Here is a 16,108-nt window from a genome sequence, read left to right on the forward strand (position 1 = left end):
TGATGGAACATGCGGCCAGGCTTTTTCCTCTGGGTTTTCCCGTTATCATCATCCCATTCAACCCAACCCAAGCCAAACCCACCCCACACAACCAACCCAAGCCAAACCCACCCCACACAACCAACCCAAGCCAAACCCAACCCAAGCCGGACCCACCCAACCAACCCAAGCCAAACCCACCCAACCAAACCAAGCCCAACCAAGCCAAACCCACCCCACACAACCAACCCAAGCCAAACGAGAAGAGGACAGACCCAAGACTCCTTGACTGTGAAGACAGCGACGCTTGGAGTGGGCGGTTTACTGACCGTGGGAGAAAGGGGACAATAACAAATGGCTCTTCTTCTGCTTGACTGACCCTCTATCCTATTGTCTTCTTTTGGGGTCAAGATCCAGGACACCTGCTGAGCAGAGAGGCAGAGACAAAACAATCATCGTAATAATAGCTTGCCAGGGATTTAGTTATGAGAGATTTGTCAGGATTGATTTATGCAGAGTGGTTTTGAGCTTGTTGTTTTTCAGTCGTCATAAGTATTAGAGGTCGACCGATTTTATGATTTTTCCGATACCGATTATTGGGCAGATTTTTTTATTATTATTATTATTTTTTTTTATTATTATTATTATTATTTTTAAATTATTTATTTTTAATTTATTTATTTATTTTGTATTTATTTAGTATTTATTATTATTATTTTTTTTATATATTTTATTTTTTTTTTTTTTTTTAAACCGTTGATTTATTTATTTGTAATAATGACAATTACGATAATGAATGAACACTTATTTTAACTTAATATAATACATAAATACTAACAATTTAGCCTCAAATAAATAATGAAACATGTTCAATTTGGTTTAAATAATGCAAAAACAAAGTGTTGGAGAAGTGAAAGTGCAATAAGTGCCATGTAAAAAAGCTAACGTTTAAGTTCCTTGCTCAGAACATGAGAACATATGAAAGCTGGTGGTTCCTTTTAACATGAGTCTTCAGTATTCCCAGGTAAGAAGTTTTAGGTTGTAGTTATTATAGGGCTATTTCTCTCTATACGAATTGTATTTCATATACCTTTGACTATTGGATGTTCTTATAGGCACTTTAGTATTGCCAGTGTAACAGAATAGCTTCCGTCCCTCTCCTCGCTTCTACCTGGGCTCGAACCAGGAACACATCGACAACAGCCACCCTCGAAGCAGCGTTACCCATGTAGAGCAAGGGGAACAACTACTCCAAGTCTCAGAGCGAGTGACATTTGAAACGCTACTAGCGCGCACCCGCTAACTAGCTAGCCATTTCACATCGGTTACTCCAGCCTAATCTTGAGAGTTGATAGGCTTGACGTCATAAACAGCGCAATGCTTGAAGAATTGCGAAGAGCTGCTGGCAAAACGCACAAAGGTGCTGTTTGAATGAATGCTTACGAGCCTGCTGCTGCATACCATCGCTCAGTCAGACTGCTCTATCAAATATCAAATCATAGACTTAATTATAACATAATAACACACAGAAATACGAGCCTTTGGTCATTAATATGGTCGAATCCGTAAACTATCTTTTCAAAAACGAAACGTTTATTATTTTAATGAAATACGGAACCGTTCCGTATTATATCTAAGGGGTGGCATCCCTAAGTCTAAATATTCCTGTTACATTGCACAACCTTCAATGTTATGTCATAATTATGTACAATTCTGGCAAATTAATTACGGCCTTTTAGGAATAAATGGACTTCACACAGTCTGCAATGAGCCAGGCGGCCCAAACTGCTGTATATACCCTGACTGCTTGCATGGAACGCTAGAGAAGTGACACAAATTCATGTTAGCAGGTAATATTAACTAAATATGCAGGTTTAAAAATATATACTTGTGTATTGATTTTAAAGAAAGGCATTGATGTTTATGCTTAGGTACATTGGTGCAAATGCGCTAGTTAAATCATCACCCGTTTGTCGAAGTAGGCTGTGATTCGATGAGAAATGAACAGGCACCGCATCGATTATATGCAACGCAGGACATGCTAGATAAACTAGTAATATCATCAACCATGTGTAGTTAACTAGTGATTGTTAAGGTTGATCGTTTTTTATAAGATAAGTTTAATGCTAGCTAGCAACTTACCTTGGCTTCTTGCTGCCCTCGCGTAACAGGTAGTCAGCCTGCCATGCAGGCTCCTCGTGGAGTGCAATGTAAGGCAGGTGGTTAGAGCGTTGGACTAGTAACCGGAAGGTTGCAAAAACGAATCCCGACCCCCTGAACAAGGCAGTTAACCCTCGTTCCTAGGCTATCATTGAAAATAAGAATGTGTTCTTAATCTGACTTGCCTAGTTAAATAAAGGTGTGACAACAAAAAAAACGGCAAATTGGTGGCCAAAAATACCGATTACCGATTGTTATGAGAACTTGAAATCGGCCATTCCGATTAATCGGTCGACCTCTAATAAGTATATGGTGCATATGTGTGTGTGTGTGTGTGAGACCCACTTCACTCAACACACCTACAGGCATGAGAGAGTTGCTGGCCACTGTCGCTATACCAACTTCTGTGTCAAGTTCAGAGTCAGTAGAGGAATGAGAGAAACGCACACTCATGTTGCTCACATACCCCTGCACACACACCGTCCAGTTCACCCCACACAGTCAAGCACATTTGATCCTGCTTAAACCCTCTCAATCGCACAAGGATAGAAGTAGTTGAATCAGGCTCTCACACCATTATTTTTCTTTCCCTGTGACACACTCTAGCATGCACATCCACACACACTCTAGCATGCACATCCACACACAATCTCTTATCCTACTCTGACATCCTGTCCACCTAAATCTTATCCATGCAGTCCTTTTATAAGCGCGAGAAAGCACACAATCTCCCTCTCACGGCCTGACATGCAAAAACACGCTGCGTTACCATAGCGATGCTGCCCACATGACGGAAGATCTCGGCAACTGTTGGTAAGGCTCTGGCTGACTAGAAAGCATGGAGCCTCACTTCCCACATCACAAACACCAACGTCTGCTCTGCACAGACCAACAGGCTGCCCACTGACTCTAGTGAACATTTTAAACACACTCCATGCCTGTGACTTAGTAAGGTTCATGGAACAACCTCACTCGTGTGATTCATAGGGTAGAGTAGGCCTAGCCCAACTCCCTACATTTACTAAGCCTAACCATGTGACTTGGGACCGTTGTAGGAGTTGAATGGCAGAGGCTATAATGGAATGATCATTGGGCAGATTCACTTGCAGAGAATTCCCTCCTACACACACATTCAAATCAATGGCATTGTTTTTTGTACGTTTTTTTAGGGGCATTGTTACATAGCAGCAGAATACTCCCCCTCCCAGAGAAAGCTTCACTGATACTCTTTGATACTTTTCTAATGTGCCTTGAACCTCAAGCCCACCCCCCTACACACTCAAACACACAGCATAGCCACGCCAAATCTTATATACACACATGACTTAGGCCTAGTAAAGAAGGAACAAAACTGTCACATTTAACCCATTTCCTCAGCATGTTGACCCCTGTGTGTGACCCATGTCTGTCTGCGCCTCTCCCACCTCCAACTAACTAGATGAGCCAACTCCCCTGAGACACAGACAGTGTGACAACACTTCACTCTGTTGTAATACTGGAAAGCCCAAGCACAATGATGCTGTCCGTGCTGACAGCCTCACAGGTTAGCCTGTTAGAAATGGTATGTGACTGACTTATCGAAATACCAAGGGTTGTTGTCAGCATAGAGGAGTATTCAAAACCAGCATAGGCATTTGAGATGCGTTTCTCTCTGGGTTATGGGTTAGATGGTACTATTAGAGGGATGATTCTGTGTGGGAATCAAGTGATCTTTTAATTGTGTCAGAGTGGAGAAGGCTTTCAGAGCAGTGGTGTTGATGCATGGCCTTGTTACGTTAAATCAGGGCTGGTTGGTTAAGGTTTGACTCTTTCTGATGGAGCGTGAACAGTCAGCCAAGTCCTCTCGCTCCAGCTCTCAACACAGGCCACTTGGTGTTACAGCAAAGCTCAATAGAATTGTTTTTATTTATTTATGTTTTGATTTGATTTTTTACCCTCAAACAATTTGGCTAAACAAAAGTCTGACTTTCTCTCCGGAATCAACTTTGAACTCAACTTACTCAAATCCCTCAAGGAAGCAGTCTAGAGTGTATTGTCTCTTGTCTACACACAATAAGACTCTTGTATGAAGGGACGGAAATGAAACGTGCTTCCTTCGTTTTCTTTTTCTGTGTGAAGTGTCGTGACCCCAGTGGGTTGGGAAATGCACCATGTTTATACGCGCTATGAGCCGGACAGTCATGTCTGGTAAGTCTCCGTCTACCCAAACTGTCTGTATGCACCTCTTCATGTCTGTGGGTACGTATTGTGCCTGTCTATGTGTGGTGTGGTGGTCTGTCTGCACATGTGTGTAAATATACATATTTGTGCATGCGGTTAACAATTATTACAAGTATTGTCAACCTCTGTATGTCGTCAGCACGATAACGTCTGTGTGTGTGTGGCTTTACCCAGTGTGGTGTGAGTGATCTGCTATTCTGGGGAGACATTCTATCTATGTTATCTCTGTGGCCTGTACAGTATGCATGCTTGTTTTGTCTTGTTCCCCTGAATGTCTCCATGGTGGTCATGTCTCTGTGGCACTGTTTGCCACAGAACAATGGGAAATGTTCATTATGGCACATAGTTATGGACCAGAAACTACCCAGCAATGGATGACTTTGTACCAGTGTTGGGGAAGATCCTCTGAAAATATTGATTACGAAGCTACCAATTACTTCACACTGGAGGATGAAAAACTACACTAGAGTTACTTTGAAAAAGTAGTTCACTAGATCCAAACTACTTTGTGATAAATTATCATATCAAAATCTGAAATGTCATTGACTACAATTTGTTAAAACAGATCTCTCTGAAGTAAGATAACAGAATGTGCATATTAAACACAAAAACTGTCTTTCAAATGAGAATTAGGGGAAGGGCTGATGCCAAAAAAGAAAGGAAATTCTTGTCTACTTCAGCCATATCTTCTTTTCTATTTGCAAGAAGAGTAGTGTATAGTTCCAGTAGTTAGCTACACCGCTACATGGCAACAAAAAAAGTAATTAACTATGTACTAAAACACTACCAAGATTGGAATTTAGTTAACTACATTTTGAAGTTGGTGGTAGTTTCAGTTACTTGTTGAACTACATGTAGTTCACTACTCCCCAACACTGCTTGGCACTGGGTGGACACTGGGTGGACACTGGGTGGACACTGGGTGGACACGGTGCTGAACAACTGCAGCCGCTCTTCCCAAACGAGATCAGAGTTCCTGTTTTCCCGGTCCCTAAAGAGAGGCTGGAATACCAGGCATGCATTACATGGACTGTTGCTGTTGGATCAGGGCACAAACATTCAAACTATGAGGTGAGATGTGATGACAGCGGCCTTACTGAGAGAACCAGGGCTTATCATTTAAAGATGTCTAAACTGAGAGGGGGTTTCTATAGCATGCTGGATCCTCTAGACTCAACACAACACGGTTTCTAGGTCAGCCTACTATACAGTTCTTCTCCGTACCACCAAGACTCCCTCCTCTTGGCCTTGTCGAAGCATTAAACATGACACCTTCTTATAGCCCCCTTATGTGGTTTTGCTATGATGTGGAGGTTGTTGCCCTGTGTAACTGGCAGTTGTCGCCGGATAGATTAGGAAGGAAACCAAGCGTTTCTATAAAGCGCCCGACCACCCGTCAGTCCGGCTCCTGCCCCTGTCACAGAACAGCTGAGAAGCCTGAGCTCTGGCAATGGCCCAGGGTTCAGATCGCTGTGTGTGTTCACACCATGAAATATTCAACAGTCCAGTATGTGTCTGTGCACACAGACGTAACCGCCAGGTCTGCTAGGTCCACTTACCTGTCCCTCGGAGCAGAATGCACTGAGAAGGGACAGTGATGGCTGGGTGGAGGTAACCATGGGAGACCGACGGTGATGGACAGAGGAGATACATAGCACTGGAGATGGACTACACCAACATCTAAAAATAACCCCCGCCCCCCTTGAAAGGGTTAGGAAGGGTCCTCAATATGTTCAAGAAGAGGAGGATGCAGAAGGTAGAGAACAGGAGGTGGAGAGAAAGAGGGCTGCTGTGGAAGCAATGAGGGGGTGTGAGAGTGAATGCCTGCAGGTGTTATTACCCTGCCTGAATGCCATTAGGATTCTCATGTCTGTGGATTTGGTCTGAAGAAGACCTCTCTGTGTTGTTGCTGTACAACAATACCTACTAGAGCCTAGTCTCTTAGGATTAACGGCTGGTATTGTCCCTGAAGGCTGTGTGTGGATCCTGCTCTGCTCTGACCGCCTGCCTGTGTCTCTGACCGACTAGCTAACTGTTGTTTGGGAGCGGTGGCTTCCATGGCAGATCCAGTTTCAGGTGCCTATTGTTCCGTACCGGCTGCCCGTGAAACTCTAGCCTGGTGTAGAGTGAAGAGGGGTATGGAGTTACTGGAAGAGCAACGACATGACGGGGTCCTCTACGTGCTCCGCTAAGGACCTTTAGCATCCATTAATGTACCAGTCGGGTGGTGAACTAAGGTTTTAGAATGTTGGAGATGGAATGAATGCATGTTGCAGACAGTCAGTGCAGACTGGATACAGGCCAGGGTTCTTGTCTATAAATACATTATCCCCTGCTTTGTAATGATGGACTCTCAGCTCGTTGAGCTTCTCTGCTGTTGCCACGTTGTCAGAGGGATTGAGTCGAGGCTGAGGGGCCGGGCTGTACTGAGGGCTGAACAGACACATCTTGGTGTGTGATACACTCAATGCTGGAGTGATGCAGCTCTGATGTATTCTGATGAAGCCTAGCTGTGCCCAGTTTAGCCCCAGTGCTTTCAGCCTCTAAGGGCCCCGCTGAGCACGTACACACACACACACACACACACACACACACACACACACACCAGGTGGAAGCAGGGCTGTCCAGGCTCAATTTACCACAGCAAGCCTATGCCAGGTGCTCGCTCGCCCACTCTCCCACTCACTCTCCCAGGAACGGTGAGGGTGTCGGTTGTCCCTAAGCGATTGACCAGGACCAGTTTGTGTGGGTAAGGTCAGTCCCGGGAGGAGTAGTACTGATCCTAGGCCAGTACTCTGAGGAGTGATGTTTTCCCCTGGAGCTGCAGTACTCTATCCAGCTCTGCATCCTCTGCTTCTGCTGAGGAATAACCAGTGAACAGACACACTGTCCCCAATCACAGTGATTCACAACTGGGAAGGTTTTAAAAGCCCAGGTGTTTTCATTGCTGTATCCTTTAAAGGTGTTGCAGGAGCCCATGACAGGCCGAGTAGTGGAGAATCTGATCTTGAACCTGGCTTGCACCCTTCCAAACTGTATCCAGTCTGTTATTGTCACAGTTGCTGTTGGCATGTGAGAGTGAGACGTTGTAAGATAGGCCAACTCTCTGAGAAAGCGGTAGATTCTATTACACTTGTTCAGGTAGAGGCCTTTAGCTTCTGAACATGGGGCTTTGATTTTTGATCCCATTTTGAGTATTTGAAGGAGAATCAGGAGTCACTCATCCACATACTTTTAGCCTAATTCCCATCTCATCCTCCCCCCATCTGGGCAAAACCATTTCTCACTGTCTATGTTGTGAATGGAGATGGTTGTCACCAATTCATCTCATGGGGGTGACAACCCTGCCTATTTTATTTATTTTTATTTAACTAGGCAAGTCAGTTATGAACAAATTCTTATTTACAATGACGGCCTACCAGGGAACAGTGGGTTAACTGCCTTGTTCAGGGTTTTACCTTGTCAGCTCGGGGATTCGATCCAGCAACCTTTCGGTAACAACGCTCTAGCCACTAGGCTACCTGCTGCCTCTTGAGTCTATTTGGGACATATTTCCCTGACCACAGACAAATGACTTCAGTTAGCCTCTACCAAAGCCTTATGGGTGTAATATACACTGGTCATGTGTGAAAAATGGCATGTTTACGTACACACACACAGTGAGTGATTGATGTTCGTTCCCTCTGGTGGTTGACAGCTCATCAGTGCTGCTACCTGTTTGTGTAGGAGTGGGTGTGTTGTGTGTTTGCATTCATCAGCTGGATAATATGGAAAGGAGGTGGATAATGACATTGAGAGAAAGAGGTAAGGAGGGAAAGAGGGACAAATATTTGTCTTTCGTTCATTTGTGATGACGATTACATGGCTGTATGCTGGTTTTAGAGATGAGTGAAGGTAGCCCTAAAGCCAGAGGGAGAGGAGGGGTGTGTATCTGGCTTGCCGTAAGGCCTGTGAAGGTGTGAACCGTGTGACAGTAAGAGCTGTCTTTCCACCTGCTGTTGAGTCAGTGACAGGAAGGACTGGATACGCGCAGGGGGACAGGGATTTACTAACTAACAGCTTATATAGGCTACAGCATGTGAAGTAGAATCACACAGCTACCACTACTACAGTTTGCTCTGTCCTCTGCAGTGGTGTTAGTTGTGCTGGGTTTGTGTAAGTATCTTCTGCATGTTACGTACTGTAGTCAGGAGGGACGTCATGGGGCTGAGGAAGTTGCTTTGACCGAGTCAAATCACCGTCAAGAAGGAAGAGATTTTGTAGATGGTGTAGCCTATAAACCATACTTTGACTATAGTAGATATCTCGATATCTCCTGGTTGATGTCTTAAGACTCGTCTCCTCCCCATCTCCCTTTGAGGTACAGTCTTGACCACCACCCCTGTAGACAGACAGACAGACAGACAGACAGACAGACAGACAGACAGACAGACAGACAGACAGACAGACAGACAGACACCATGTAACGTGGCCTGCTGACTGTTGTGTTTTACTAACTGTGTTTTTTTCCTCTTTCCTCATCTCCCTCCCTAAGGCTTGGAGCACCGATAATCTGGACACTTCCGGGGAGCCCGCTACCCGCTCCGTGGGCACCACTGCCAACTTGAAGGGGAAGATGAGCAAGAGGTGATACTGCCACTAAGACTGGCACACTGCCCTCTGGGTCTTAATCATTTCACTGAGGGTGGATTGGAACAGATAAAGATCATTTTAAAGAGGGTGGAACAAGTACACTGCTGACCTGCACGAGGGAAATGTGACTGCAGTGTAGTTACAGGACGCAGAAGTGGTGTGAAATGTGAACCATTAGGCACCGATGGAACTTTGGTGCCAGACAAGGGATGCCAAGCATAGACTGAGAGGAAGGGTGTATATTTTATATACTGTAGTATTTCAGGGTCACTATACTTTGTAGCTGTGCTCTGTGATGAATGCCCTTGTATGGACATACCTGTCAGGTATTAAACCATTTCTGTGGAGACCCGGGTCGGAGAGAAGTTTATACACATACAGGGAACCTCAGAACTGCCCTTACAGACCACGCAGTGCTGTGAAACAGGAAGTTCCCCAGTTTCATTTCCCTCTGGCTGTGGTGAGGTTTATGTGATGTGAAGCTTAGAGGAGTGAGTGATGTCACTGATAAAGTCTGGCCCTGGTCACCGCAGGTTGGCATAAAACCTAACCTTAACCACACCGCTAAACCTAATGCCTAACCTTTAAATTTAAGACCAAAAGCGCATTTTTTTTTTTCATACATTTTTACAATATAGCCAAATTTGACATTGCAGCTGGCCCATCTAGCAGAAATCGCTCTCTTCTGCCTGCAGGGCAAGATTCATGACAAACATCGAGCTGCAAAAATCACCATGCAATGGAACTGCCACAGCCAGTGTGTGCGTTTTGAGAGTAGGGACATGCAAAGCAGTCTGCTCAGGGTGGTTTCTGTTCAAACGAGAACCAACGGTCACTGTCAAGCTCCCATAGCTACAGCTTTGTTTGTCCTGGAACTTCACTGCTAACCTAAGTGTAGGCCTACTAATTCACCCAAACAGACAGACTGTATACAGGGCTTCTACTACTGCAATAATGTTAGAACAGTGTTGGTCTGCTGCTGTTCAAGACAAATAGATTCTCTGTATTGTGACACTCTGTGACTGTATAATGCTGTTATTTAATCTAATCTGACTGCTGTGTGTGTTTCTATCTCAGGCTGTCTGTTGTGAAAGGCCACTTCCCTAAGCTCGTTGACTGTGCCCACTTCCACTATGACAATGTGGAGTTTGGCTCCATCGAGGTAGGTTTTGACAATCAATCAATAAAATGTATTTATAAAGCCCTTCTTACGTCAGCTGATATCTCAAAGTGCTGTACAGAAACCCAGCCTAAAACCCTAAACAGCCAGCAATACAAGTGTAGAAGCACGGTGGATAGGAAAAACTCCCTAGAAAGGCCAAAACCTAGGAAGAAACCTAGAGAGGAACCAGGCTATGAGGGGTGGCCAGTCCTCTTCTGGCTGTGCCGGGTGGAGATTATAACAGAACATGGCCAAGATGTTCAAATGTTCATAGATGACCAGCAGGGTCAAAAATAATAATAATAATAATCACAGTGGTTATTGAGGGTGCAACAGGTCAGCACCTCAGGAGTAAATGTCAGTTGGCTTTTCATAGCCGATCATTCAGAGTATCTCTACCGCTCCTGCTGTCTCTAGAGAGTTGAAAACAGCAGGTCTGGGACAGGTAGCTAGACTGGACACAAGACTGTGCGTGTGGGCTAAAATGCCCATTTTAGAAATGTAAACTACAAAGATGTCCTGCTTGGCTGACTGTAAATGAAGTGTGTTTTAGCCATGTCTATTACTAACGTCGTAGGTCCTTATGGATGTTCCAGAGGCCTGTATTAGAACCCCAGCCTTATGCTGTAATGTTACTGTAGTGATGGTAACCCCAGCCTCATGCTGTAATGTTACTGTAGTGATGGTAACCCCAGCCTTATGCTGTAATGTTACTGTAGTGATGGTAACCCCAGCCTCAAGTTGTAATGTTACTGTAGTGATGGTAACCCCAGCCTCATGCTGTAATGTTACTGTAGTGATGGTAACCCCAGCCTCATGCTGTAATGTTACTGTAGTGATGGTAACCCCAGCCTCATGCTGTAATGTTACTGTAGTGATGGTAACCCCAGCCTTATGCTGTAATGTTACTGTAGTGATGGTAACCCCAGCCTCATGCTGTAATGTTACTGTAGTGATGGTAACCCCAGCCTCATGCTGTAATGTTACTGTAGTGACGGTAACCCCAGCCTCATGTTGTAATGTTACTGTAGTGATGATCACATGTGAACTGGACTGACAGACTCTCCTAATGACCTCACAATACAGGTCTCACTGTGGGTTACTGTGGGTGTGTGTGTGTTACTGCATGTCTGTACTGTGGGTGTGTGTGTTACTGCATGTCTGTACTGCATGTGTGTGTGTGTGTGTGTGTGTGTGTGTGTGTGTGTGTGTGTGTGTATGACCGCATGTCTGTACTGTGGGTGTGTGTGTGTTACCGCATGTCTATACTGTGGGTGTTCCTGTCAGAATGCGTCGGAACTAGAGGTCGACCGATTATGATTTTTCAACGCCGATACCAATTATTGGAGGACCGGAAGAGCCGATACCGATTAATCGGCCGATTTTATTTTTTATATATAATGACAATTACAATAATACTGAATGAACACTTATATTAACTTAATATAAAACATCAATAAAATCAATTTAGCCTCAAATAAATAATGAAACATGTTCAATTTGGTTTAAATAATGCAAAACAAAGTGTTGGAGAAGAAAGTAGAAGTGCAATATGTGCCATGTAAGAAAGCTAATGTTTAAGTGCCTTGCTCAGAACATGGGAACATATGAAAGCTAGCGGTTTCTTTTAACATGAGTCTTCAATATTCCCAGGTAAGTTTTAGGTTGTAGTTATTATATTACTATAGGAATTATAGGACTATTTCTCTCTCTACGATTTGTATTTCATATACCTTTGACTATTGGATGTTCTTATAGGCACTTTAGTATTGCCAGTGTAACAGTATAGCTTCCGTCCCTCTCCTCGCTCCTACCTGGGCTTGAACCAGGAACACATCGACAACAGCCACCCTCGAAGCAGCATTACCCATGCAGAGGAAGGGAAAAAACTACTCCTCCAAGTCTCAGAGCGAGTGACGTTTGAAACGCTATTAGCGCGCACCCCGCTAACTAGCTAGCCATTTCACATCGGTTACACCAGCCTAATCTTGGGAGTTGATAGGCTTGAAGGGGTGGGTATAATTTGTGGAACGTTCCAACAGGAATCTGTTCCAAAAAAACGTAAAGTAAAAAGTTGCCAACCAACAATGCATACAAAGTAGCAACGCATACAAACCTAGCCAACTAGCTGCCGAATAGGCATCAACTCACCACGTAGCTTATTCTTAATGTTTGTCCATAGGCAAACAGACATTTTTCAGAATAAACGTGATGAGTGAAAAACGCAATGAAATAGACCACTCACTACCCGGTATCTTATTCTGCCGCTATACAACTTTGTATGCGTTGTTTTTTGGAAACCTTGTTATTTACGAAGTTTTTGGAATAGATTCCTGTTGGAACGTTCCACAAATTATACCCACCCAGGTTGAAGTCATAAACAGCGCAATGCTTGAAGCACAGCGAAGGGCTGTTTGAATGAATGCTTACGAGCCTGCTGCTGCCTACCATCGCTCAGTCAGACTGCTCTATCAAATCATAGACTTAATTATAATATAATAAACACACAGAAATACGAGCCTTGGGTCATTAATATGGTCGAATCTGGAAACTATCATCTCAAAAACAAAAGTTTTTTTCTTTCAGTGACATACGGAACCGTTCCGTATTTTATCTAACAGGTGACTAAGTCTAAATATTCCTGTTAGGCATTGATGTTTATGGTTAGGTACATTGGTGCAACGACAGTACTTTTTTCGCAAATGCGCTTGTTAAATCAACACCCGTTTGTCGAAGTAGGCTGTGATTCAATGAAAATTAACAGGCACCGCATCGATTATATGCAACGCAGGACACGCTAGATAAACTAGTAATATCATCAACCATGTGTAGTTAACTAGTGATTATGTTAAGATTGATAGTTTTTTATAAGTTTAATGCTAGCTAGCAACTTACCTTTGCTTCTTGCTGCCCTCGCGTTACAGGTAGTCAGCCTGTTAATCCTTGTGGAGTGTAATGTAAGGCAGGTGGTTAGAGCGTTGGACTGGTAACCGAAGGTTGCAAAAACAAATCCCCCTGAACAAGGCAGTTAACCCCCGTTTCTAGGCCGTCATTGTAAATAAGAATGTGTTCTTAATCTGACTTGCCTAGTTAAATAAAGGTGTAAATAAAAAAAATATTAAAAAAATCGGCAAATCGGTGGCCAAAAAATACCGATTACCGATTTGTTATGAAAACTTGAAATCGGCCCTAATTAATCGGCCATTCCGATTAATCGGTTGACCTCTAGTCGGAACTGTGGGTGTTCCTGTCAGAATGCGTCGGGACTGTGGGTGTTCCTTTCAGAATGCGTCGGGACTGTGGGTGTTCCTTTCAGAATGCGTCGGGACTGTGGGTGTTCCTTTCAGAATGCGTCGGGACTGTGGGTGTTCCTGTTAGAATGCGTCGGGACTGTGGGCTAGATGTGGAAGGGGGTGGGCACAGTGGAGAGATGAGAGTAGCAACATCTCCAGGGCTGAGTCTCTCCTCTTTATCCCTCTCCCCATCTTTCTACCTCTCTCCACTGAGTCTCTCCTCTTTATTCCTTTCCCCCTCTTTCTACCTCTTTCCACTGAGTCTCTCCTCTTTATCCCTCTCTCTCTCTGTCTCTCTGTGTATCTCTCTCTCTGTGTATCTCTCTCTGAGGCGTTAGTCATAGTGAATGTGATGTGAAGGTCCGAGGTCCACAACACTGCCGGTCTCATTTCAGATGAAAGTATTTTCTCTTTTAATCCGCCTGGAGCCTCAACACCACCCTCACTTCTTCCTCCTCTTCCCCAAAAAAGAGAGAAGACAAAAAAAACACATGACCGTTTTTCCTTTTGTGCTTCTTTGTAGAAGCCCACTTGTTTGTAAATCCGGGCCACCAGAACCCCATGGGGGTCCTACGGCTCCACCCGAGGCTTTCTATTAGCTACACATGGCTCTGATGTCACTAGTTTAGCAGGCATGTCTTTTCACAGCTTTCTCTGCGTTGTCCATTAAACGTTAATACTGTTTGTTGGCTGAGATGTTGTCGGCCATTTTGAAAGATCTCTGATTTAGTTGGCTACTTTATTAGAAGATGCAGAATCTGGGTGACTAGGAGGGAGGTTGTGTAAAAGGTACCAGGCAAGGATTGAGATTTCCCTGGATATAATGTATCCTGATCGTGTGTGTAGGTATAGGAGGGTGTTTTGCAGTATCCTATACCTACACACATGACCCATGCTTGAGTATGTGTGTGTTTCTGTTCCTCAGTTGCAGTTTGCGAACGAGCAGAGCGATGCCAGCTGGAACTCGGGCTCTGCCAAAGACCTGGTTTTCCTGGTGCAGGTGTCCTGCCAGGTGAGTGGCCACGGCCACATACCCTCGCCAAACACACGCGCACACGCTCGCACATCTCCTTGCCAGGGCTATATTTAACCCAGACATATTCACACCAACACGTACACTTTGACAGAGTGGGAATATATTACCCCCTCTCTCTTCCTCTCTCCTCCTGACTGACTTATCCCCCCCCTTCCTTGCTCTCCTCCTCACATGAATATTTCTGTCCCCTCTTCTTTCCCTCTCGCGTGCTCTGTCTCTCTCTGTCTCTCTCCGTCTGTCTGTGTGATGTAGGCTAAGACGTGGATGGTTCGGCGCTCCTATGAGGAGTTCCGTACTCTGGACGCTCACCTCCACCAGTGTATCTACGACCGGCGTTACTCCCAGCTGCTGCCCCTGCCACCCCTCAGCGAGATCGGGGACAGGGTAGAGGTGAGTGGGGACTGGGAGAGCTTATTTGTTGAGGGGGGGGCTATGTAGCATTCTGGCTGAATTAGCTGTAGAATTTTTTTCTGTACTGAATGGAGGTCGATGGTACCGATGTGGGTTAGCATGAAGACCTCTGAGAATGACATGAAATTACCTTCATCGAGGTTATGTAGTCATCGTTGTCTGTGACCTGTCTGTCTCTACACATTTGTTCTCTGATTCTAGCAGGTGTTGATATTTGGGTCACCTGTCTTCATCTATGGTATCTGGGAGTAGATGTCTGTAAATGGCTGTCGGCTCCTACAGTAGCTGTGTGTTAAAAGTCCTGTGTCAGTTGCTTTTGTTGTTTATCAGATCTTCACCCCGCTGCTGTCGGAGTACCTGAGCCGCCTCTCCATGATCGTGGACAACAAGCTCAACTGTGGGCCTGTGCTCACCTGGATGGAGGTGAGACTATTAAAGTATCTTTAGAAAACGTAAGAGAGTGGACTGTGTGGTCCAGTGGTTACAGCCGCTGACCCCGGCTCACGTATATGCCAGAGTCAGCATGGGTTCGAATCTGGCCCACTGCCTTTTGATTCTCCCTCCCCCATCTTTCACAAGGTGGTACTATCTCTTCAATAAAGCTAAAAATAAAACATAGTGGGACTGCTTTTTAAATGTTTTCTTTAAAGGAGTGGGGCTGCCCCTCCCCCAAAGATGTTGTAAGAAAGAGTGAAGGTGAGAATAAGCTGTAAAAACATGGAAACATAAGAAATTGGCCAGAGAAAGAAGACAATTGTTGGGGAAGACCAAAGAAGAGTGGGAGAGAGAGAGAGACAGGCTTTGTCTTACCACCTGTGCTTTAGCCCTACTACTATAATTAAGGGATATTGAGAAAGGGGTGTAATTATTTGCCTGTCTATTCCGTAAAACAACAGAGGTTTGTGTTTGCTGTTCCTCCCAGATTGACAACCGTGGGAATCGGTTCCTCCTGAAAGAGGAAGCTTCGCTCAACGTTCCCGCCATCGCCGCTGCTCATGTCATCAAGCGCTACACGGCGCAGGCCAGCGACGAGATCTCCATTGAGGTATGGAGCTGCTGCAGGGATACACAGAACCAAATGAGATTTACATTAGTGGCAATCATAGTTTTCAGATTTCTATGTCACCTCTGTCTGGGCCTTGGTCTCTCTGTTTGGCTGTCACCTTCCTTTTCCTTCTCTTTCCCTCCTCCATCTTCCTGTTCTGTCTATTCCTG

General features: G+C 44.7%; 1 protein-coding gene across 2 annotated transcripts in view; it reads left to right on the forward strand.

Annotated features, from left to right (window-relative positions):
- The window catches only part of arhgap33 (Rho GTPase activating protein 33), a 35,241-nt gene that overhangs the window by 7,149 nt on the left and 11,984 nt on the right, over window positions 1-16,108 (forward strand). The window contains exons 2-7 of one of the 2 annotated variants that reach the window (XM_045701394.1): window positions 8,894-8,985; window positions 10,069-10,153; window positions 14,372-14,458; window positions 14,735-14,872; window positions 15,224-15,316; window positions 15,816-15,938. In XM_045701394.1, coding sequence (XP_045557350.1) covers window positions 8,894-8,985; window positions 10,069-10,153; window positions 14,372-14,458; window positions 14,735-14,872; window positions 15,224-15,316; window positions 15,816-15,938 — 618 coding nt within the window. Of the gene's footprint in view, window positions 1-8,893; window positions 8,986-10,068; window positions 10,154-14,371; window positions 14,459-14,734; window positions 14,873-15,223; window positions 15,317-15,815; window positions 15,939-16,108 lie in introns of those variants that run through there. The other variant, XM_045701395.1, reaches the window with a different exon arrangement.

The sequence above is a fragment of the Salmo salar genome, chromosome ssa02 (genome assembly GCF_905237065.1).
Source record: "Salmo salar chromosome ssa02, Ssal_v3.1, whole genome shotgun sequence".
Taxonomy (NCBI): Eukaryota; Metazoa; Chordata; class Actinopteri; order Salmoniformes; family Salmonidae; genus Salmo; species Salmo salar.